This window comes from Girardinichthys multiradiatus, chromosome 3 (assembly GCF_021462225.1).
Source record: "Girardinichthys multiradiatus isolate DD_20200921_A chromosome 3, DD_fGirMul_XY1, whole genome shotgun sequence".
NCBI classification, from domain to species: domain Eukaryota; kingdom Metazoa; phylum Chordata; class Actinopteri; order Cyprinodontiformes; family Goodeidae; genus Girardinichthys; species Girardinichthys multiradiatus.
Genome location: NC_061796.1, coordinates 9,017,063 through 9,040,162, shown reverse-complemented (window position 1 = coordinate 9,040,162; position 23,100 = coordinate 9,017,063). Strand labels below are relative to the sequence as shown.

At 40.1% G+C, this 23,100-nt stretch overlaps 1 protein-coding gene across 1 annotated transcript; it reads right to left on the bottom strand.

Moving 5' to 3' along the window:
* On the bottom strand, positions 1-20,648 carry colec10 (collectin sub-family member 10 (C-type lectin)). Its single transcript, XM_047361417.1, has 7 exons — positions 20,450-20,648; positions 16,970-17,041; positions 5,824-5,895; positions 3,451-3,504; positions 3,008-3,103; positions 1,417-1,628; positions 1-1,303 (listed from the first exon to the last, which is right to left on the bottom strand). Exons 1-7 carry the CDS (start codon positions 20,547-20,549, stop codon positions 1,067-1,069), a joined length of 843 nt encoding a protein of 280 aa, XP_047217373.1. The 5' UTR covers positions 20,550-20,648; the 3' UTR covers positions 1-1,066.
* Between the last annotated feature and the right edge of the window lie 2,452 nt (positions 20,649-23,100).

The window sequence follows — 23,100 nt, the reverse complement described above, 5'->3', positions numbered from 1 at the left end:
TTGAGGATGGATACCTTTTAATGAACAGACTAAAATTTACAGGTCACGAAGGAAAACTCAAGAACCAGGATTAACAGGAAAGCAGCTGGACAAACAGACAACCTGACAATGAGGGAACAGAAACACAGACTTATATACAACAGAGGATTAACAGAACTGCATGAAAAACAGGTGGGTGCAATTAACAGAAAACACAAGACAGGTGCTGATCATGGCAGTAATATGCAATAAATTAGAATATTCCTACCAATGAGGCTAGTTTGTTATTTTTAAAAGTATCTTTTGAAAATAACAACCTTGAAGTACTTATTAAACAAACATTTTATTAAGCGTATATTTCTGTATTAAAATGTCGTTTATTGATCTGATGTAATACTCTTATCTTAAATGTCAGGTTTTCAGTAGCTGTAAGCAGAAAATCATCCTAATTAACAGAAAAAAAGGCTTGAAAATATTAGTCTCTGTGTCATTAATTTAAATGATTTAGCGAACTGAATTACTGAAATAAATTAACTTTTCAATAATTTTCTACTTTATTGAATATTTTTAATATACAAATGTGATTTTTCATATGTTTAAAATCATTGTGTTTAGTCATTTCTTTTAACCACAGTAAATAGAGAAATTGCTGACTGGCCTCATATCCAGTTGTAACTGTGATAGCCCTTAGGGACGTAAACAGGATAAAGCCGCCCAGTGTGCATAAAACAAGTTGAAAAGCAAACAAAATTTTTAGTAAACTTTTTTTCCTTCCTTTTTGATGCCACACATTTTGTAAGATAAAATTTAACACACAAACAAAACAAACGAAAGATGAACAAAAATTGCATAATTAAGACATTTTAAAAGAAATAACTATATAAAATGCATATTTTCCTCTATAATCTTGAGTCGGTGTTGATATTTCTGAGGAAGACAAAGAAGCGACTGTTTTGTTTATTGCAAATATCAGATGGTGGCTAAATTAGTCTCTTAGCACTTTTTATGCCCGCTTTAAACAAGTGAAGCTCTTTGCTCTTACTTTCTGTAAGACAAAACAGCATACTAATCCATACCAACTACTCATTTATGATGTGGAAGCAGGTGGTCCTCCTCTTCCTCTTCTCCTGCTCTTCGGGAACTCACAGATGAAGAACATGGTAGCTTCACAGTCCACGTTATTCCATGTCCCAGTGCTGAGCAGCTCCACGCAGCTGGAGTTGGTGGCTGGAGGTAACCAGGAACGTAGCTGCTCTTCCTGGCTCCAAGCGGCAAAGTCCCGCAGAGAGGTGGAGTCTGCATAAATATAACTTCTAGCTCCATCCTTTAAGAAAAAAAAATCTTGTGGTAATTTATTAATCCAAACAACATAAAACATGAGACAATTTAAAGCAGCAGCATTGTCGCAGTTTCTGATTTAAGGCCCTAAACACCTACCAAATCTTTTCTTTGACCCTGCACTCCTACATAAGCCATAGTCAGCCCTGCCTGATTGATATAGTCTGCCATGAGACTGTTGATGTTGCTGGTTTTTGGCATAGCCAGGGTGCCTCCTCTTAGCTTGCAGTTCATTGAAGCCTCTCTGAACGTCTTGGACTCCTTCACAAGCAGGTAGTATTTTTCCTCGGTCTCCTTCAAGCCCAGGACCACTGCACATTAAGATTTCCAAGATAATTAGAGCCAGTTTAGGAATGATGACAAATTTATGAGTAATAGTTATAGAGCGGATAATTCTAAATCCACAGCCACCTTAGAGGATGGATACTGGGAATGTTTGCATTAAGTTCATCTATATTGTTTTATGCTTTTTTAAGTACAGGTCCTTCTCAAAATATTAGCATATTGTGATAAAGTTCATTATTTTCCATAATGTCATGATGGAAATTTAACATTCATATATTTTAGATTAATTGCACACTAACTGAAATATTTCAGGTCTTTTATTGTCTTAATACGGATGATTTTGGCATACAGCTCATGAAAACCCAAAATTCCTATCTCACAAAATTAGCATATCATTATAAGGGTCTCTAAACGAGCTATGAACCTAATCATCTGAATCAACGAGTTAACTCTAAACACCTGCAAAAGATTCCTGAGGCCTTTAAAACTCTCAGCCTGGTTCATCACTCAAAACCCCAATCATGGGTAAGACTGCCGACCTGACTGCTGTCCAGAAGGCCACTATTGACACCCTCAAGCAAGAGGGTAAGACACAGAAAGAAATTTCTGAACGAATAGGCTGTTCCCAGAGTGCTGTATCAAGGCACCTCAGTGGGAAGTCTGTGGGAAGGAAAAAGTGTGGCAGAAAACGCTGCACAACGAGAAGAGGTGACCGGACCCTGAGGAAGATTGCGGAGAAGAGCCGATTCCAGACCTTGGGGGACCTGCGGAAGCAGTGGACTGAGTCTGGAGTAGAAACATCCAGAGCCACCGTGCACAGGTGTGTGCAGGAAATGGGCTACAGGTGCCGCATTCCCCAGGTCAAGCCACTTTTGAACCAGAAACAGCAGCAGAAGCGCCTGACCTGGGCTACAGAGAAGCAGCACTGGACTGTTGCTCAGTGGTTCAAAGTACTTTTTTCAGATGAAAGCAAATTCTGCATGTCATTCGGAAATCAAGGTGCCAGAGTCTGGAGGAAGACTGGGGAGAAGGAAATGCCAGAAGTCCAGTGTCAAGTACCCACAGTCAATGTTAAATTTTCATCATGACATTATGGAAAATAATGAACTTTATCACAATATGCTAATATTTTGAGAAGGACCTGTAGGTACTCAGAGGAGAAGAAAACAGAAAAGAGAAAACAGAAAGAGAAAAGATGTGGTCAAACGTCATGGCAATAGCATGCTTAGAAAGACAAAAATATGTAACACAAAGTTTAAATGTGCAAAGACGTTTATTTGCAACCCCCTTTACAATCAAACGGACATCTTAAATTATGAAATCACATAAACATTTGGTTTGATTATATTTTTGCATTTCTCTCAGTACATATAAGAAAGGTTAAAAGTTCTCACTGACAACTCACCATTCTTCACAAACTTAACAGTGTTCATCAGCTTCCCTAAGTTCTCATCAAGCTTTCCAACCACCTTCCTGTACCTCCCACAGTCACATGTTGCACCTGATGGATAAAACAACTTTAACACATACTGTGCTTTGTCTAAAGATTATAATAATTGACCTGCTGCCCCGATTTTATAAAATGTTTAAAAATGTTTGCAAAAAAGTAAATAATAATAAAAAACAAAACAAAATTCAGCGTATTCTAAAGATTTTACTACTAGGGACCAGTTTTAAGAACATCTGTAGTAACCTGGATTTTCCCTCCTGACAGATTTATTTTCTTTATAAAAGTAATTAATCGAAATACTAACTGCTGTCAAACATATTTATGGTTAAATTTGTACAAAACCATGGTTAAAAATTGCATCAGAAATTGCTGAAAAAAATGGTCTAAAGTATTCTTACCAGCTTTTCCTTTGACCCCGACTGCTCCATTGAAGCCTTTAGGACCTTTGTCACCTGAAGAGGAATAAAATCACAGATGCTCAGCCATGTTTAAGAAATATTCCACTGCAAAAGTATTTATACAGCTTAAACCTTTTATATTTTTATATTTGAAAAATATACATGGATGTCAAATAGTATATTAATAAAAATATGGAAAGTGTGGCTTGAATGTGTGTTTAGGGCTGTTGTCATAATGAAAGGTGAACCTCTGCCCCAGTCTTAAGTCTTTTGCAGCCTCCTACAGATGTTGTGTTCTTTATTAAGCTCCATTCATTAACTCTGACCAGCTTCACTGTTCCTGGAGAAGAAAAGCATGCCCACAGCATAATCCTGCTACCATGTTTCAATGTAGGATAGATAGTGTGGTCAGTGTGATGGGGCCTGTTATGGTTCCACCACACATGCAGATAGGCCCAAATGTTCAACTTTGTTCTCATCTTCTTACATGTTTGCTGTATCCCCTAAATGACTTTAATTTAAAACAATCTTCCTATGACTTTCTTTTAGCAATGGCTTTGTTCTTGCATCTATCCCGTCAACAGATCCGGACGACAGCTGGCTAAACAACACTGTACTTATGGATATTAGGGTAAAGGAGCATAGCATTTTATGAGAAGAAAGGTTTAAAACAGTGTACTATTTTTTTTTACGTCCACTTCACAATGAAGCACTGCTTAGAGTTGGTGCATCACAAAAACTCCCAATAGAATACACTGAAGTGGTTGTAAAATTACACAATGAGAAAAAGTCCAATTGGTGTGAATATTTTATTAGGACATTTTAACAGCGAAAAAAGAAAGAACAACGTATTAGGGTTATGTAGTTTCTGAATTTCAACAACAGATGGCAGAGTCATACTTAAAATGAAATGCTCCCCCTCGCAGCTTTACTTAGGTCATGAACCATCGTAGTGCACCTTACATTAAAAGTTTAAGTTACAGTTCTTCTATACAAACATGAACTATTTTAATCTGGAGGTACTTAAATTGTTTTATTTATATTTAAACAATGTCTAGAATTAGCCAGTTCACTTAGGCTGCAGCTTCACATTGACACCGTCCACCCAAGTGGCAGTTGGAGGTTTTGGGGAAGTGATTTGCAGTACAAACATCACAATGGCCTGATTATAGATGGGAAACAGTCAGAACAGTGACATGCTATACCTGCACAGGTCTGTTTGAGCTGGGGGGAAAGGTTGCAGTTTCAAACCTCCTGGCATAAAAATAATAGAATCACTGTATTCAAACACTGTTTGATGTTTAAATCCCAGCAGTGTTGGCCAATGTTATCTCCAGGCACAAAAAAACAATAAGTTACCACACACAGTCTTGATGCTGTTAGTTGTTAATCACAATACCATCATTGGTTTCTTTTGCACAAACAAAATGAGCTGATAAATGTATGAAAATAAAGCAAACAAAAGTTATTCCTACTTATTTATATTATAATAAACTGACGTGACTTGGATATTAACATGGGGTAAGCCTAAGCAGAAGTGGAAATTCAACTCATTTTATGAGTGAGTGAGGGTGTATTAAGTTTTGAACCCTGCAGCGGTTGGCATTGTCCTTTGTTTATTTAGTCCCCTCCACTCCCAGGTGTTTTATGAGCTATGGCCTCCCAGTCTCATTGTTAATCCAATGTTGTGACCTCACTTCTTCTTTGAGATGGCTGATGAAGAGTCACTTTCCTGTAAGTGTATTAAACATAATGAATACAGAGAGCAGTGCATGTCTAGAAAGGCAGGGGAACTTGGCTGCCTATAAAAGTAGAAATAAAGTCACCCTGGTCAAAAGCCTGACATCATACTGCAGGGTTTTTGATGCCATGCCTTAAAGCTTGAACTTATGCTTTGCTTTACTGGTACCATTTATACTTCACTTAATGAGCCATTTCAAAACTATATTTTACTTTTGTTTTAGGCTTGGGACTAATTCAGTGTGTCTACATGTGGAAGGATTTCCTGCTTTCATGTTTTGAGTCTGTTAGAATAAAGAAGTTGTCAAAGCTCAAATATGGTTTCTGGAGAAAGGATTTTCTCTTCATGGTAAAATACTATGTAAAATGTCACAACAAAATTTTCCAAAGTCTCCATGTGCTGAAACAAGTATAAATGTATACAGAGGATGTTATAAAGCCTAAAAATATTTAGTCATCAGGTCTTTTTTTCTTCTTTAAAGTTTTTAAAGACAAACACATGCCTGAGTTTCTGATTACCAGAAATGCTGTGCAAACTCTTTTCAACAGCATTAAAAAAGTGAGAATAGGAAAGAGAATTTTAAACAGAGATTGACATTGTGTCAAACCAGAAATAGAAGCATGGATGTGAACCTTTCTCTCCAATGGGACCCATCTTTCCTGTGGGACCAATTTCTCCTTTAAAGCCTGGTTCACCTGGCACACCTAATTGCGAAAAAAGGAAGAAGAAATTAGGATAAATAGTATAGAATGGTCATTTTGGTCTAATCCACTACAATCTATTCAGCATCAGACCCACCAAAATAACATTGGACGTATCTGATGGCCCAGACTACCAGATGACTCTGCTACAATTAAGTCAATTAAACATGTGTGTAATGGCAATAAAAACATCATAAACCACCAATATTGTTTTTACCTATTTTAAGAACAGTTTTTATTCATTTTAAGGTTCACAGGTGTCTCTACTGAGTCTGCTGCCCCTGCGACCCGGTTCCGGATAAAGTGGAAGATGACAGTGAGGTTCATACCATTATTAAGCTTTATATTTGTCATTTTTGCTTAGATTCTTAGATTTGCTTAGATTCTTGACAGGGACCTTTAGACATATGAACTTTGGGAAAACTTATTAAGCACTGTTTCAATTGTGAACCTCTGTTTATTCTTTAAGGAACACAGAAACTACTTACTGTTATGTATACATCACTGAAATTTGTTATATTTATCCCTCACTCTTCAATTCCAACCCTCCTGAAGACTGCAGTTATCACTGCTTTACTGGAAAAAAACAGGAACAGATCCCGACAACTATAAACTCCGCCCATTTCGAACTTACCTTTCACATGCAAAATACTCGAAAAAAATAGCTGCTATTCAACTCTTTTCCTATTTAACTCACAATAACCTCTACAAACAATTCCAGTCTGGTTTTTGCCCACGACATAGTACTGATACTGCTCTCATTAAATCATGAAAAAATCTTCTGATGGCAACTGATTCAGGTTTACTTTCCATTCTCATTGTCCTTGATCAGAGTGTGGCCGTTGATACAATTTCTCACATCATTCACCTCAACAGATTATACTTGCTTGGCATCACTCACATGCCCCCTGACTGGTTTTACTCCTACCTTTCTGGCCTCACTTTGTCCAATTTAAGTCCTTCAGTTCCTACCACTCTCCTGTCACATCTGGTGTGCCTCAGGGGTCTGTCCCAGGACCCCTACTCTTGATCTCTTACCTTCTTTCCCTAACCCTTGGCAATATTTTATGCAAATTTAACATGCATTTCCATTGATACGCAGATAACACCACACTCTACTTATCCAGGAAACCTAATTCTATACTTCCAACCTCTTCCCTTACCTCCTGTTTGTCTGAAATAAAATCTTGGGTCCCTTCAAACTTCCTAAAATTAAATGGTATTAAAATTAAAACTGAGCTCCTTCCTGTATGAACAATATCAGTATTATCCAAAATAAACAGTGTTTCTTTCTTTCTTGAAAGCTCCACAGTCTCCCTCTCACCTCAGGTTAAGAGTCTGGGTGTCATCTTTGATATTAATTACATCACCTGGTCTGCATATTTTCATCTGCACAACATTAATTGTCTCCGTCCCTCCTTTCCCCCTCACTCAACCTCAGTTGTTGTTCACAGCCTTGTCACCTCTCATATAATTATTGCAACTCTCTTGTTTTGGCCGCCCTCAAACATCTCTTCATAAGCTTCAAATGGTCCAGAACTCAGCTGCTTGTGTTATCACTGGAACGTCTTCATTTCACCAAATTACCCCAGTTCTACAGAAGCTCCATTGGCTGTAGCCCCATCCTACCATCACTCATGAACAAGACACCAAGAAACTTAAAAGGGACATACAAATGCCACTTTGTTAGCCTTTAAACACATTTTGTTGTGTACTTGGAGTCTGTAGAAGTGCAGAAAAGTTCAATTTAGTCTCTATAGGTGCTGCGTAGATATCTTTATATACTGTTTGGGTAATGTTTTTCAATCCATTCAGTTTTCTCTATTCTTTTTTTTAATTATTACATCACAGTATTTGCTCTGGAACAGCTAAACAATGTCATGGACTTCCGAGATTTCTCAAGGACGAGTGCGTTGAGCAACCTCCAACTGTATCAATAAGGATTTGCTGAAAGACTTCATCTGATTAAGGGGTCAGTTTCTTCAGTCTATGGAAACGACAGACACAGCAAAGCGGTTAGCTGCAAATAACGCTAAAATGACGACAAACTTTATTTAGACATGAATTTATTGTCTGTTGATATGACATGTTGACCACTGCTTTGAAAGCAGTAGCATCGTGCCTTCTGCTTATGTTGGTGCTGTGTGCTGCTAGTTGCTCCTTGAGGACATAACTGTAATGTGTGTTTATTACACGGTTTTGCATAGTTTTTTCTATTTTTGTCTTGTTTCTGTGCCGCTAGGTAATAATCTCTGCTATTAAACTACAAAAATAGCCGAACGGAGTGGAACGCTCTTTGACCTGGAAGGGACCGGGTATGAAGTGTCTCAATAGCGTTTAAAGAGACCGCACCAAAACGAGTTGCTCTCAGATCCACCTCAGAACAGGGGTAAAAGAGGGGCCTGTGGAGCTACAATAACACAGAATTTAGACCAAAGCATCGCAGTTCCACTTTCTATAGACAAAACTGAATGATTTAAGTGTGAAAAGGAAGGATTTAAAAGCATGAAATATCCCCTTGAAACACCTCTGCTTGAGGCAGAGACTGACCCCTGTGCTAGAAATAGCAGGTCTACTTTTTGAGAACCACGGCTTCAGACTTAGAGGAGCTGACTCTCATCTCAGCTGCTTCACATTTGGCTGTGACCAGTGGCGGATGCTGGTCTTTCAAGGAGGGGAAGCTCAATTTCAAGATCGCTGATTCGCTCATTTCGCTGTCAATTAAAAAGGGATTCAGCCTCAGACAGATCATCTAATCATCATGCAGAAGCTGAGCGTCCGGTCCAGCCGAGGCCAGCCCACTGCCCCATAGGACGCTGAGCGTCCGATGGGCGGGACAAAGCCCAGCATTTTTGCTTTGCTATTGAATTCACTGTTTAAAGCACTGTGAAGCTGCGGGAATGAGTGAGGAAACTGCGTCGTTACCAGTGATAAGAAGCTGATTCTGAACAAAAGTTGAGCGCGTTGTAGCGCATATTTAGTCAATGACATACACACACACACACACACACAACAGTATATATTTGATTTTTTTTTTGACATTTTAGGGGAAGATGAGCTTCCCTTGCAGTCTTATGGTGTGTTCACACCGAACGCGGATCCTGCGAATATTTCACCTCATTTGTGTGCTTTGGCCCCTTGACATTCCGCGTGAACTCCGCGTTGGCATTTGGCAACAAGGAGGAGCTTCCATCTGCTGTTTGCTGGTTTCAACTGAACATGGCCGACATGGATTTCACGGATAATTACGGCGTTTTACCTGTGGAGAGCCGAAAAACGCCGCCGACCTCGACGTCCCTGGGTTCACCAGATTTTTCAGGGACGGGAACAGTTCGGAGATTACCACCACCTACTCCAGGAGCTGCGTCTGGATGATGGTCGATTTCAGCGGTACTTCCGTCTGTCCAGGACCCAGTTCGAAGATCTGCTGTCCTGTGTTGGGAGACGAATCGGCCTCCAGGACACCAACTACCGCGCTGTATCCCCGCTGCTGAACGCCTGTCCATCTGTCTTCGGTGAGTAAATAAATCTCAGCTCAGTAAAAAAACAGCCGATTTTTAATGTCCACATCTCCTAAATATAAGATATTTGTGCCTAAACATAACCAGGCCAGGTCCTTTTTGTACATGTCTCGGTAAAAGTAATTAGTTGAATCATACAACTCTGGCTTGCCGCACACCGCCACTATGATCTGGTCCTCCATCTTCACTGACAACCGCTTCTTCTCCGCTGTGGTCTTTCACCCTACGTCACAGCCACATCCAGTCCCTGATTGGTTAATGCAACGCTAATTTAGGAAAAAGTTCAGATTTTTCAACTCGTCCATTGCTCTCGCTCCGCTCCCGCTTTGCTCCAGACTCCAGCGCACACTAAAAAGTCAGGGCCTGTAGAAGACAAGGACACCACAGTATCTGCAAAAGCAAAGATGAGATCCTGAGGTTCCTAAACCAGACATCTTTCTCCGCCTTGAGATATTGTCTGTCATCGTTTTACATGCAGAGAACACTCAAACAGAGAAACGTTTAAGAAATGTATTTACAATAAATGAAATGTACAAGGAGCAAGTTTCCAGAGTCCTCCGACTGGAAAGAAAAAACAACAAGGTGAGTTCAGATTGTGAAACCAAACTTGCTAATTTTGTGGTCAGGCTTACTATTAGGGTGGGGAAATCCGCTAGGGGGAAAATGGTGCGGGTCTGGGATAGAGAGGCTGTGCTGATTCCGTTGGGGGCTTCTTAATGATCCAGAAGGAACCGTAGGAGGGTGGACAGGGTTCGCTTAACCAGACAGAGAGATCTTGAGGGCGGCCTGCTGCCGAGAATGAATCCAGTCTAGACTCTGGATTCTGGTTCAATGAAGAACACCTGTCACACCTTCAGTCCTCCAGGTCTGCGGCCCCTAGAGGTGGAAAGAGGGAGCAGCAGGCACGGAGACAACCAGACTCTGACACTGTCCATGAACACCACAAACAGGATTGGTGACAGTATTCTCAGCTTGGGTCCACAGTCCCCTCTCCTAACTCTTTACTGATTGGGATGGTTCCTTCTTTCCTTCTTTCTGAGTCACCAAATGCTTTTCCACAACTTTTTCGAGGCCAAACAAAAGTCTCTGTCTAATGAAAAAAATAAATTGAAGCTTGTGGTTGAAACGGGACAAAATTTGGAAAAGTTCAACGTATATGAATACTTTTGCAAGACACTGTAGCCCTTATTAGTGTTGCTATAGTTTTGCAGAAACACACATTAGTGGACAGAAACGAGAATGTAGGACAGTATCAGACAACAAGAAAACCTGTGCAAGTAAGAGCATATGTGTGTGTGTGGGAATAATACTGAGCAGCCAGAGGTTTTCTGCCAGCTCTTGAACTAGTGTTTCCTCAGGAAACCATTCAGCTGGAAACTGATGGCGTTTCAAATACTAAGTGGCGTGCTGTTGAGGCCAGATTACTATTAGAAGGATTTACAACACACACACACACACACCAGTGCATACAAAACATGTTCAGCTAACCCTACAAGAACTTTACTCCAAGAAAGCCTCTCATACCTAATCAGAACCTTAATATCAAATGGACTCTGTTTTCATTCACTAACCAGATGTTCACACATATCAATGCTTCAACCAGGGTCTTAAATGTTTTGATAAACAAATTTCAAAAACAATTTCTCTCTTCCACTGTCCTACTTTCTAACTCAGGCTTTGATGAGAAGGAGTGGCGGTTTTGTGGATTGCCTTAGGTATTTATGTAAAGCTCTTGTTTTTGAGAACTTCATTTAAAATTTGCATAACTTATTTTTTCAACGCTATGTCAAAACGCTTCATATGCATGTTCATAAAGTTAATGTTATCACAGTCCCGAGCAGAGAGCACGTTGTGAGATGTGATTATATATGTTTTTGTCTTTTTCTACAGGACAAAAATGATTTTTTACTCCTGTCTCTCCTCGTTCCCTCTCTCTGTAACAGCTGATTGATGTTGTTTTGGCAGTGCTCGCCAGTTAAACGGTCTGTGTGAGCATCCAGATAACAGGCCTTTGTATCACTGCAGTCACGTTATAATAGCCAACTCCTCCAACTGGTTTAACGACTGGATTCTCCAGCTGCTGGTCGATAAAAGAGGTGAAGGGTACATTTCTCAGTGTAAATGTGCAACTCAAGACACATTTTAAACAACCGTAAACAGCTTGAAAAACACTCAAACATTAAAAATAAACAAAGCTCAGTAGAATTTAAATATTGTTTAATCAGCTAAAAGGAAAAATATGACCACTTGTGTGCATTTTTCCATTTCACTTACATAAAAAATCATACTAAAACCAGCCAGAGCACAGTTAACAGCTTTTTGATATTAATAAGTTTAGACAAACAAACAGTTTTTGTTGCCCTCCAGAGCATTGAGAGTCATGGATTCCCTTTTAAGCTTCCAAAATTAAGCAACTGTTTCCTGTAACACTGCCTAAATTAGGACTGGGAATACATGCGTCATCTGTTGCGCTGCCGACATGGTGCACTAACAAAATCATTGTAGGGACCTGCTTTCATGGCTGTCAGTAAGCGTACGGACAGAAAAACCATAATGACAGGCTTTGAATAATGTCCGTAAAGTTGAAAAGTTGAAAAAGGTTCACATGTACTGATCATATTTTCTCAGTTTGTTCTCAGTACTCGCAGGCTTAATGAGAGAAATGTTTCATTCTTGCTTTGTGTCAGTACATAGAGCACATGGACCTCTGCAACTTGTGTCTTTTAAGTTTGTACTTTGTGCATACATACAGGACAGAGTGCAATTTAAACCTTTTAATACAATGTATAAGAAGACAAGACTTGTTTTTATCAGTGTTGACATTAAATTAGTCAGTTAGGATTACTCAAATTATTCCTTATTACTAAATTCCAGAATAACAGAATTACACAATTTTTACTTTCTCAGAGCCAGATACAGTAGTTAGTATTTATACTTAGTATTTATATAACTCCTTAAGTTTGGTCAAACATCTCGATATCCTTCCATATGCTTCTCGCCATAGTTTCCTGGTATTTTGGCCCATTCCTCCTGACAGAACTGGTGTAACTGAGTCAGGTTTGTAGTCTGCCTTGCTCACACACAACTTTTCAGTTCTGCCCAATAATGTCCCATGGGACTGAAATATGGGCTTTGTGATGACCACATGAAAACATTGATTTTTGTGTCACTTTGTTGCTAATTTGGCCATATGCTTAGGATCACTGTCCATTTGGAAGACCCATTTGTGGCCAAACGTAACTATCTGATTTCTTGAGATGTTGCTTGAATATTTTAATAAAATGTTCTTTTCTCGTGATGTCACCTGTTTTGTCCAGTGAACCAGTGCCTCCTGTAGCAAAGAATCCACAAATGTGATGCTGTATTTTCCAGCTCGGATTGTGATTTTAGGGATTCAAGGTTTCTCCGTTTTTCTCCAAATGTAACAATGGTAATTATGGCCAAACACTTTTAGATTTATCAAACCACAGGAATTTGTCCTTGAGTGCATTTGCAAAATGTGATCAGGCTTTTTTCCTTTGGGTTTAGATTAATCGTTTCCTCTCATCTGAGTGACCTTTCCTCCCATGTCAGTACAGAACTTGTTTCAGTGTGAATAACAACACTCTCTTACCAGCTTCAGTCAGCGTCTCCACCAGGTCTTTTTCTTTTGTTCTGGGGATGATTCACACATTTCATACCAAAACATGTTTATCTGTGGTACCCAGAACCTGTCACCCCCTTCTGAACATTGTGATGGCTGAACATTGCCACGGTGTTCATATTTATTTATAATGGTTTGAACTGATAAATGTGAATCCTTTAGGCATCTGGATATAGTATCGATATGTACCAGATTTGTAAAGGTCCACAAGTCTCTTTCGGATATATTGGCTGAATTATTTTTAATTATTTCCACATGATGTCCTGCAAGGAAGCAGTTTGTTTGATGTCTACCAAGAAGTATGCCCAAGGACATGCTTCCAATTAACTTAAATTGTAAATTAGAAGCCTGCACGGTACAGATTTCATGATCATGACATCTTTCATAAACTGTTAAAAGGCATATTATCTTAATGTATATAAACATCTGACTATGAGGAAAAAACAATCCGTAACAACATTTTTAGCAAATAGAATAAATTTTGGTAATCTTAACTGGCCCAAAACAGGAAACATATAGACTGATTAATTTCAGACAAAAAAAGGTTATATGTCTTTTTATACAGTGAGTGTAAATGTGTGGTTTCAACTGTATGTCAGTTTCTGAATACTTATGTTTCTGGTTTGTTACTATGTAAACTATATTAACATTTCATGTGAAAACCATTCGATAAAATAGGATGCTCTATCTCTCTTCAACACAAATTAATGCATTGACTACCTTTTGTTCATTTTTCTTTGTGTAGGTTTGTCTGCCTTTACAAACCAGCTCAGTCTGCATCAAACAGATGGGTTAAACTCTGTTTCTCAAGCTTACTGCCCAGAATATTTGGCCTGAATAATACACCTGTATTCGTACTCGTTGTCTTCCACATCATCTGGGTCCGTGTCGCGGGGGCAGCAGATTCTGTAGACACCCAGACCCAGACTTCCCTCTCCCCAGGCACCTCCTCCAGCTCCTTCAGGGGGAACCCAAGGTGTTCCCAGGCCAGCCGAGAAACATAGTCCCTCCAGCGTATCCTGGGCCGTGCTCTGGGCCTCCTCCCGGTGGGACGTGCCTGGAACACCTCCTGAGGAAGGCGTCCAGGAGGCATCCGGTATAGATGCCCGAGCCACCTCAACTTGCTTTTCTCGATGTGGAGGAGCAGCGGCTTCACTCTGAGCTCCTCCCGAATGGCCGAGCTCCTCACCTTATCTCTAAGGGAGTTCCCAGCAACCCTACAGAGGAAGCACATTTCAGCCGCTTGTATCTGGGAACTCGTTCTTTCGGCAATGACCCAAAGTTAATGGCCATAGGTAAGGGTAGGAACGTAGACTGTCCGGTAAATTGAGAGCTTTGCTCTTCGGCTCAGCTCTCTCTACACCACAACGGCACCATGTCCCCATTACTGCAGCAGCCTCACCGATCCGTCTGTCGATCTCCTACTCCATTCTTCCCTCACTCGTGAACAAGACCCCAAGATACTTGAACTCCTCCACTTGAGGCAGGAACTCCCCTCCAACCTGAAGAGGACAGCCACCGTTTTCTGGACAAGAACCATGGCCACGGACTGATCTTCATTCCAGCTGCTTCACACTCGGCTGCGAACTGCCCCAGTGCATGCTGTAGATCTTGGCTAGATGTGGCCAGCAGGACCACGTCATCTGCAAAAAGAAGACACGAAATCCACTGGCCCCCAAACCAGACCCCCCCCGGCCCTTGGCTGCACCTAGAAATCCTGTTCATAAAAGTTATGAACAGGACCGGTGACAAAGGGCAGCCCTGCCGGAGTCCAACATGCACCGGGAACAGGTCCGACTTAGTGCCGGCAATGCGGACCAAACTCCTGATCCCTTGTACAGAGACCGGATGGCCCCCAATAAAGGGCCCTCGACTCCGTACTCCTGGAGCATGAGCACAAGGCACTACGAGGGACATAGTCGAATGCCTTCTCCAGGTTCACAAAACACATGTGGAACGGTTGGGCAAACTCCCATGAACCCTCGAGTACCCTGTAGAGGGTATAGAGCTGGTCCAGTGTTCCACGCCTGGGACGAAAACCACACTGCTCCTCCTGAAGCCGAGGTTCGACTATCAGCCGGACTCTCCTCTCCAATACCCTGGCATAGGCCTTACCAGGGAGGCTGATGAGTGTGATCCCCCTATAATTGGAACACACCCTCCAGTCACCCTTCTTATGAAGGGGGACCACCACCCCAGTCTGCCAGTCCAGAGGCACCGTCCCCGACCGCCACGCAATGTTGAAGAGGCGTGTCAACCATGACAGTCTTACAACATCCAGAGACTTGACTCAGGGTGGATCTCATCCACCCCCGAAGCCCTGCCACTGTGGAGCTTTTTATCCACCTCCGTGACTTCAGCCTGGGTGATGAAAGAGTCCAACCCCGAGTCCCCAGCCTCTGCTTCCCAGAATCGCTTCAAGGTCAACTGGTAGTCCTTCTCTATGGCCTCACCGAACTCCTCCCAGGCCCGAGTTTTTGCCTCTGCTACAGCCCGGGCTGCGGCACGCTTGCCCTCACGGTACTGTCTGCTGCCTCAGGAGTCCCACAAGCCAACCACAGCCAATAGGACTCCTTCTTCAGCTTGACAGCATCCCTTACTGCCGGTGTCCACCACCGGGTTCAAGATTGCTGCTGCGACAAGCACTGCAGACCTTACGGCCACAGCTACGGGCAGCAGCATTGAAAATAGATGCGGAGAACATGGTCCACTTGGACTCTATGTCTTCAACCTCCCCCAGAATCTGGTCAAAGCTCTCCCGGAGGTGGGAGTCAAATACATCCCTGGCAGAGGGCTCCACCACACGTTCCCAGAAGACCCTCACTATGTGCTTGGGTTCATTATGCACAATCCGTGACTAGCACAGAAGCCCAATAACAAAACACCACTCGGATTCAGATCGGGGAGGCCATTCCTCCCGATCACCACTCTCTGTGTCACTGTCGTTTCCCATGTGGGGGTTGAAGTCCCCCAGCAGAATAATGGAGTGGTGGGCCCACTGGGGGATGGCCTTGCGCCTCTCGTTCGGGCTTGGCCCGGCTGGGTACCGCGAGGAGCAACCAGGCCACCAGGCGCTCTCCAACGAGTTCCGTCTTCAGGCCTGGCTCCATAGTGGGACCCCGGCTCCGCCGTACCGGGCGACGTCATGACGTCACGTGCCTTGATTATGTAGTCCTCATGAAGGTGTCTTGAACCACTCTTGACCTGTCACCCTGAATCGTTTGATATGGGAGACCCTACCAGGGGCATTTAAGCCCCAGACAATAAAGCCTCTAGGATCATTAGAGTACTCAAACCCCTCCACTACGTCAAGGTGGCGGTTCAAGGAGGGGCTGAATAATACATCATTGCTGAAAAATATTTTGTCATAAAGAGCAGGGGGTGCTGGTGGCTCAGCACTATAGTCCTCGACCTGTTTGTCCTGAGTTCGATTCCCTGGACTCGGACCAGTTGTTGCATGTCATCCTCTTCTTTCTCCACCATTTTCTTGTCTAATCACTGTACAATAAAGGTCACTAGTGCCAAAAATCTTAAAAAAAGGAAGGGCAGATTTTATCTTTTTCTTGGAACATAAAAAACAGTGTAGCCAGCTGATTCCTGTTTACTTCCCTATTTTGTCCTGCAATTGTCTCTGACATTTGCTAAATGTTGAAAACATGCTAATGAGAAAATGTGGGAATCTCTGAATTTGCATGGTTAGATTTTCCAGTATCCAAATTGAAATTCATATTTTTCAATTGGGATATTAGCTTCTTTCGAAGTGATGTAAGTGAAAAGAGGAACAATTATTATTATTATAATTATTATTATTTTTCTTTTTCATAAGTTTCATAAATTTGTTAAAGAAAATGCCTGAAATTCTGCAATTCTAAAGTCATTGCATGGAAGTGAGTGTGACACTGATATTTTGTACCTGACAGTCCTGGTGGTCCATTCTTCCCAAGCTTTCCCTCTTCTCCTTGCTCTCCAGCTTCACCTTGATCTCCTGGATTTCAATAGAAAGAACTAAGCTGATATGCATTTAATTTTTTAAGTATCAAGCTATCAGGACGATGATATAATATGCAATAACACATTTACTTAGACAAAGTAAACATTCAGAACATTGCTTTGGGCAATTATGTTTGCGTATGAATTCCAGTTCAGGTTTTTTCAAAGGTTTCGGTGCAACTTACTGTCCCACAGTTTATTTTAATATTCAATTTTTGCCAAACCATTTTATTTTAATAGCAGTGCTATCATAGTGTTAAAATACGATAACTTTTCAAAGTGAAAACCACAACGGAGGTCTGGGAGAAATGCTTTTGGCAGGTCATTGATAACCAAGTACTTGGTAGAAAATCAGAACAGGATTCCATGTGTCTATTAAAGGTGCATTATATTCAGCTAAGACCGAGCAAATAGCAGGATACCTTATTCATATGTGGTTATGGTGTCCCCTCAAACTGAGATCCTTTATGTCAAATGTCACAGTACTTTGCAAAATATTCAAAACCCTTTTTTTGTTTTTTACATTTTTCATACTGCAACCATAGATTTTAATGTATTTTGTCTGGATTTTTGTGATCTACCAACACAAAGTGGCGCATAGTTGTGAAGTTGGAAAGAAATTATGCATGGATTTAAAAATGTTTTACACATAAAAATCAGAAAAGTGCGGCATGCATTTATTTTACCCTCTTTACACCTAAGTAAAATAAAATACGACCTATTGCCTTCAGATGTCAGTCTTGTGTCCTCCTTTGTGTAATTAAATCTCAGTATAACTATCGGGGTTAGGCCTCAGAGGTCTGTTGGAATACATTAGAAAACAAACAGATTAAAGCAGAGATAAGTTATAAAACAAAATCCCAGAATTTGGACATCTCCCTGGGTGTTGTTCAATCCATCATCCGAAAATGGAAAAAAACCTACCAAACCTACCAAAGCAAAGTGGGGCTCGGGGGCCATTTGCAGTTCCTGGACTGATTTTGTGCGGCCCCCTGACTGCAATTCAAAATGATACAGATTTGGCTCGGCAGCAAAGGTGGTTGATCCAGATGGAGACTTTTATTTTTATTGAGGGCAAAATTATTCCTGATAAATTAAAATTGTTTTATAATGGAAAATATTAGGAACACTACAAACAATTTGTCTTTTAATAACCATGCTTTTAATTTAATTTAAAATAATTAGGAACTTTTTTATGTAGTGACTTTTACCAAGAAGCATAGTTTGGTGAACCCAAATCTGCTTTTATTTCATTAATACAGAAAGCTTTTCAAAGAAAGTGACAAAATCCTGTTCTTATTGTTGAGAATAGACTTAATTGCTTTGTATTTTTTTTCATTGAGCCCAAGGAATGTGCAACTTGGATGCCTTTCTATTAATAAGGAAAACATGCAAAACCCTTTTTAGGTTTTGGATTAACAAGGATTTATTCTTTACTACAAAAATTCAGACTATTTTATTTGTTTAATTACAATATTGCATGCTTAGTTTATTGTTGAGCAAGTAAAAAATTATATAATTTTTTGTGATTATAGTTTTTAGAAGACCTTTTTTTTCTTCCAACTTGACGACTTTGAGACAAAAAGTATGGCCATCACTGACCTAAACTGACAAGCTAGCTAAGGAGAGCATTAATCAGGGAAGCAGAGCTGAAGAGATCCACAGCTCAGGTGGGAGAATATGGCAGCATGTGACAGAAGGTGCTGCGGTCAGAGACTAAAACTTTACTTTTTTGGCCTACAAGCATAACCCAATGTGTGGCAGAAAGCTAACCCTGCACATCACCCTGAACACACCATCACCACTATGTGACATGATGATGGCAGCATTATGCTGTTGTAATACTTTTCCTCAGCAGGGACAGGGAAGCTGGTGAGAGTTGATGGGAAGATGTATAGAGGTAAATAGAGGGCTATCTTGGAAGAAAAACTGTTAGAGGGTGGAGTCAGTTTTTTGTGCAGGGTTGTGAACATTCTGTAGAGCCTACCCTTTCAGCAGGACAATGATGCAACAATACAGCCACAGATACAATGGGATGGTTTGGATCAAAGTATGTGTTAGAATGGTCAGACAAACTCAGAATTTTTATCGAGACTCATAAATTCATGATCAAAGATGCCCTCCAAACAATTTGACTTAGCTTGAACTATTTAGTAAAGAACAATGAGTAAAGATTTAAGCCTCGCGATAGAAAAAGCTGGTAGAGATATATTGCAAAGGACCTACAGGTTCAATTGCAGGGAGTAGTGGTTGTGCAAAGTATTGGCTCAACCCCATAAAATGTAATTAAAATAGAAAATTGCCAACATATTTAAGGGATATGGATACTTTTTTAAGTCCGTGTAATAAGGCAGTATTTCAGTATTCAGAAAGTAAGGTTATTCTAATTCTGTAAACAAATTAAATCTTCATTTTAAGTTTTCTTTAAAAACGTCAACGTGTTCATGCCAGCATTGTCCACGTGCTTTCAAATTTATTTTAGGATGTAGTTGGAGAACCAGTAAAAGCAAAAAAAAAAAAGTTTATTTGTTCAAAAAGTTTTAAATAAATAAGACATTTTTGGGGCTGTATGGAACACAGAAAAATGCACGTCCAACGCCCACTCAAATATTCAGTGGGTGACTGACCCTGTGGTTGCTAGTATCTGGATGAGTCTTGAACAAATAATCAGTTCACTCTCGTGGCAGCTGTCTAAATACACACTGACTCAATGGGACTTTCTAGCCTACACAAAAGTCAATGGTGGGTCGTGAAAGCGAATATGATGATACAGTTACCTCTTTTTGATTCGTGCCACCACTTTTTACACCAGAGAGCAAGTTTGCAAAAATATATTTGTCCAAAATAAACAAACAATAAAATGTGATAAATGCCCTTTAGCATTTTTCATCTTTTTCCAGCGGGAAAAATCCTGCTGGCTTTTACTTGAACCAGATCTAAAGGCTATGTTTTTCACTTGGGTGAAATGGCCTAGAAAAAAAATGAAGCTGAAGCTCAGCTTTGGATTTTATAAGCTCTGTCTGTCTGAATCAGCAGGACAGCAAGCTACTGGATGTTGTAAAATGGAAAACACACAGAGGGAGGCATTCCCTTCAAGTTGATATGCAGACAGCCAGCTTGTAAACTACAGGATATTTATTGTTTGGTGGGTTTATCATCTGCTCAGTAAATCCTACAGTGTAGCAGGGGTTCCTCCACAGAAGGTTTTAGTCATAAAGATCTGTTTGGTGGGTAAAAAGTGCTTTTTAATTAAGTTCCCAGCAGTATGAGCAAACACTGCTTCCAACTAAGAGTTTATGGAAAAAAATACGAAACACATTCAGATTTTTTCCCATATGTTCGCTAAAATTTCATTAAAAAGCAAATTAAATGGTACAATTTGCAGATTTATGTCTTAGCCTACCTTTAGCTCCAGGTATCAGGGAGTTGGTGCAGACTTCTGGAGAAGCAAAGATGAAGTAGAAACCAGAAAAATACAGAAATAGCCTTAATAGATGTGACATCTCCAAACCACTACAGAATACTGAAGAGGAGCCTGACTATTTGGTATGTTTTGGCAGTCAGAAGGCAGTATTGTGTCCTGGATGGGGAGCCACATTAAAAAGAAATACCTCATACTGCAGAAAAGGAGGCTGCACATTTGTTTATATAGCAAGCAGACGCACTCAAACACAAGCACATACACACTGGTGGATAGAGTCTTATCAGTAATTGTCAAATCGTCAAATAACACTGTGCAGACTGCTGCATTCCTCTGCATGTGTTCCTGCTTGGATCTTAAACTGTTAAAAACATGGCAGATTCAGACAAAAACACTGAATAACAAATCAGAGCATATTTCCCAAGAGTTTCCATTTCATAAAAATATTAATATTGCTCAAAACCGATTATTGTTTAAAGTTTATGTAGAATGTTTTATAGTGTAAATATGAATAGAAAGTGTTGTGTGCTCTCGAAACAATTCGTTTCACAATCAATTAAAAATTTGTCTTACAAATCAAACTCATTCATTAAGGAGGAATTTTTTACCTTCCCATCGAGTGCTTTTTAACAAAAAGAATTATGATAAAAATTAGGATAAAAATGCATTTAGAATCAAGAGTAGGAATAAATGAAATCAAGAAATGTTTTATTAATCATGCTAGGATCTACTTAATAATTAGGTAAAACAAACAGAAAATTGCTATACTAATTAGGCCTCAGGAGCGAAAGTGCTGCGACGGCCTATTGTGATCGCAGGATTACTTATTATTATTCTGCCTTTTTAAGTGGCTTTTTGGGTGCCTAAACATACATAAAGACTCACCAAATCTTGGAGGCATGACCTAAAACAAACAAATTTTGGGTCAAAGGGTCACGTTTTGGAGTTTTTGACATTTTATAGATGTCAAACTTAGATAAACTCCTGCTTGGGATTTTGCTGTCAGCTTCAGATTTGGTCAGTTTGCCCCCTTAATGGGGGGAAAAAATATCAAAATCATGAGTTTTTTGAGCATGTCTAGGTGGTTCAGCCAAACCACGAGCTTTACCTACTCACTAAGAAATTTAAACAGCTGCAACTTTCATATAGAAAGCCTTAATGACACCAAACTTTGTATGATTGATTCCCTTTAAGTGTCCAACGATCCTATGTGGTCAAATGCTGAGATTATCAAAGTCCTGCCCCCTGACAACAGGAACTCACTTTTTTCAGATGGAGAATGACTCAAAATACACTTCAGTCATTGGACGTCAAAAGTTATCAAACGTTTTGTCTGCATCAAAGCGTGTGGGCATGACAGCATGGCAAATTTCAATATCTTGTCGTTTGCAGTGGTGTATTTTGGTGTCATATTTCAATAGAATCGTGTGGTGGGATCACTGGGGGGCTTGGAGGTGGTGATGCTGAGCAGGTGGGGTGGGGGTGGGGGGGGTGGGGGGGGGGGGGGGTTGCCAACGGTACATGCAGCTTTAATTCTATTTATTACTACAGGTTATAGGGAAATTTTATTAAAAGGGAATGTACGTTCAAAAATGTATCTCTTCCGTTGAAACTTCTAACATTTATCAGGAGTTTATAGGAGCCTAAAGGGGGGATTTACCTCCCAGTTCTGACATTACAGGAGATCTCATTAATAGAGATCACTGCTAACTGGGTCAAGCAATTATTGCTCATAGTGGAACAAAGGCATGTTTTTGAAAGCTTCAGCTTACTGAAGGATCTCTCCGCGAATGCAACTGTCAGAGGCATGGCTTTACCCCTTGCCTTTGCTCTTCTCAGCTAAGTCATGTGGTCGAACAAGCATTATTTAATAGCTTTAAATAAATTACACATCTTGCTAATGCACTTTTTCAAAATAAATTATGTATAAATTTGAATCACTTGCTACTAAGTGGCTGTTCTACACTTCCACCTAATATAAGGTCAACCTGTCGCTTTCCCCTGTCTACCCTAGTTCTTTGTCTCTCTTCTTTTCATCGTTCTCTCCATCCTCACAGCTGACTGACATGAACTTTGTGTTAAGAAGGTTTGAAAAAATACTGCAGTCAAACCCCATGTATAAAAAGTATTAACTTTTAATTTTAAATTATATACTTAAAGTCCAGTGAGGACATTTTGAAAGTGACCTGATGAAAAGCAGGTATATTCGATGGCAGGTGAAATGTGAGAAAGTATGTGTGTATAATACAGTATAGTATGATAATGGATATTGGGTAATAAATACTTATAAGACACATACTTATATTATACTTATATAATCTAAAATGTTTGACTGAAGTAACAAAATATAAACACAGAACTTTTTACACACATGTATAAGTAGTGAATCAAAAAAATAATCAACACAAGGAGGTGAAATTTGTCAGCATAGAGTTTATTGTAACCACAAGATCAAGTGAGAATTTACTGTTAGCTGTTTTAGTTTTTCTTTTTAAGTGGTCTTAATAAACTAAATGGGTGTTCGGAGAGTGCAGTCAAGACCCAAATCCAATGAAAAAATATACCACAGGTCTGCTCCCCCTTCTTGGCAATACAATAAAAACATCCAGATTCAGGGATTGCACTCTTTTTGC